General features: G+C 47.5%; 1 protein-coding gene across 1 annotated transcript in view; it reads right to left on the minus strand.

The window, feature by feature from the left end:
* Window positions 1–1515, minus strand: part of LOC101848679 (low-density lipoprotein receptor-related protein 2) — a gene marked incomplete in the record, with an annotated part of 87528 nt that overhangs the window by 75111 nt on the left and 10902 nt on the right. The window contains 1 exon segment of the mRNA XM_035971461.1: window positions 318–602. Coding sequence (XP_035827354.1) covers window positions 318–602 — 285 coding nt within the window.

The raw sequence follows: 1515 nt of genomic DNA on the forward strand, positions 1-1515 counted from the left end.
GAGAGACAGAGAGAGAGAGAGAGAGAGAGAGAGAGAGAGAGAGAGAGAGAGAGAGAGAAAGGGAGACAGAAGGAGAGACAGATACAGAGAGGAAAACAGAGACAAAGACACAGAGAGAGACAGGGAGGCTGAGAGAGACTGAGTGAGACAAAGATAGAGACAGACAGACAGGAACAAAGAGAGACGTAGAGGCACAGAGAGAGAGAGAAAGACAGACAGACAGACAGGCAGACAGAGAGGGAGGGAGAGAGAGATGTAGAGAGAAGCAAAGGGGTGTGAGGGGGGGAGGGGTCCGGAGGGTATGAAGCATTCCTCACCTTCAGGACAATCCAGCTCATCGGACTTGTCGAGACAGTCGTTGTCCCGGTCACAACGGTAAGAGTTGGGGATACACCGGCCGTTCTGACAGCGGAACAGACCGGGCCTGCACGTGCTGATGTCCACCTCGTCCGGGTTGTGCTCACACGTGCGCTGGTCTCGGCCCAGCTTCATGCCGAAGGGACAACCGCAGTGGCGACCCACCTGGCTCAGGCCGTCCATCACGGGGACCACAAAGCAGAAGTTGGAGCAGTCGCCGTTTCGGAGTTGACAAGGGTTCTGGCCTGAAAGGGGGAAACGATGCATTGAAGTGGAACTACTACAGCCTGAATGTGGCGCTAGATTTATGTTAGATGCTGCCAGGCGAACGAAACGAATGCACAATATAGTGGAACTCTGTAAATCGATCTTTCGTCGATCTAGAATTGACTTTGACTGAGGAATTTTTAAAGATTATGGCAAATACCCTTCTTTTGGGGGGGGGGGGTTAGCGACGCAAAAAAATATATTCCCCTGGTGCAGTAAAGAAAATGGTGTTGGCGCTCACAAAGAACAATTTTATAGGGTAGAAATATTTCCTTTCTTAGGGGTCTAAACGTTGTCTCAATTTTAAAGACTGCCTACACTATCTACTACACCGGCCTTTTATACCGTTTCTATTTTGCTCTGTACAATATGGAAACAGTATTTTGTTCAAACATGAGTTGTAGAGAAGAAATTACATATAGTACAAAGTAGGAGACCCAAACAACAACCAATAGACCTTGAGATCAAGAAAAGAAGATGACAGCGAATTGGGCACACTTTTAGGTAAACCAAACCACAATATGACAAAGCAAAGTCTAAGATGGAATCCCCTAGGGAGGAAGAAAAGAGGAAGACCGAGATCCCCTTGGATACGAGATTTGGAGGCGGATCTCAGACTGAAGAGGCTCATCTAACAAGAGACAGGGAAGATCGCCCAGAACAGGAACAAGTGGAGAGGCCTTCTTGGCAGCCTGTACTCAATGTTAGGAAGAAAGAGGTAGACAGATATTGTAATGGTCTTGGGAATAACGAGGCTGAAGTTGTCTTCAAAATCTCAATTCACGAAATTCTACGATTCGGTGATTTTTTCTCTCTCTCTCTCTCTCTCTCTCTCTCTCTCTCTCTCTCTCTCTCTCTCTCTCTCTCTCTCTCTCTCTCTCTCTCTCTCCA

This window comes from Aplysia californica, unplaced genomic scaffold (genome assembly GCF_000002075.1).
Source record: "Aplysia californica isolate F4 #8 unplaced genomic scaffold, AplCal3.0 scaffold00440, whole genome shotgun sequence".
In the NCBI taxonomy this organism is placed as follows: Eukaryota; Metazoa; Mollusca; class Gastropoda; order Aplysiida; family Aplysiidae; genus Aplysia; species Aplysia californica.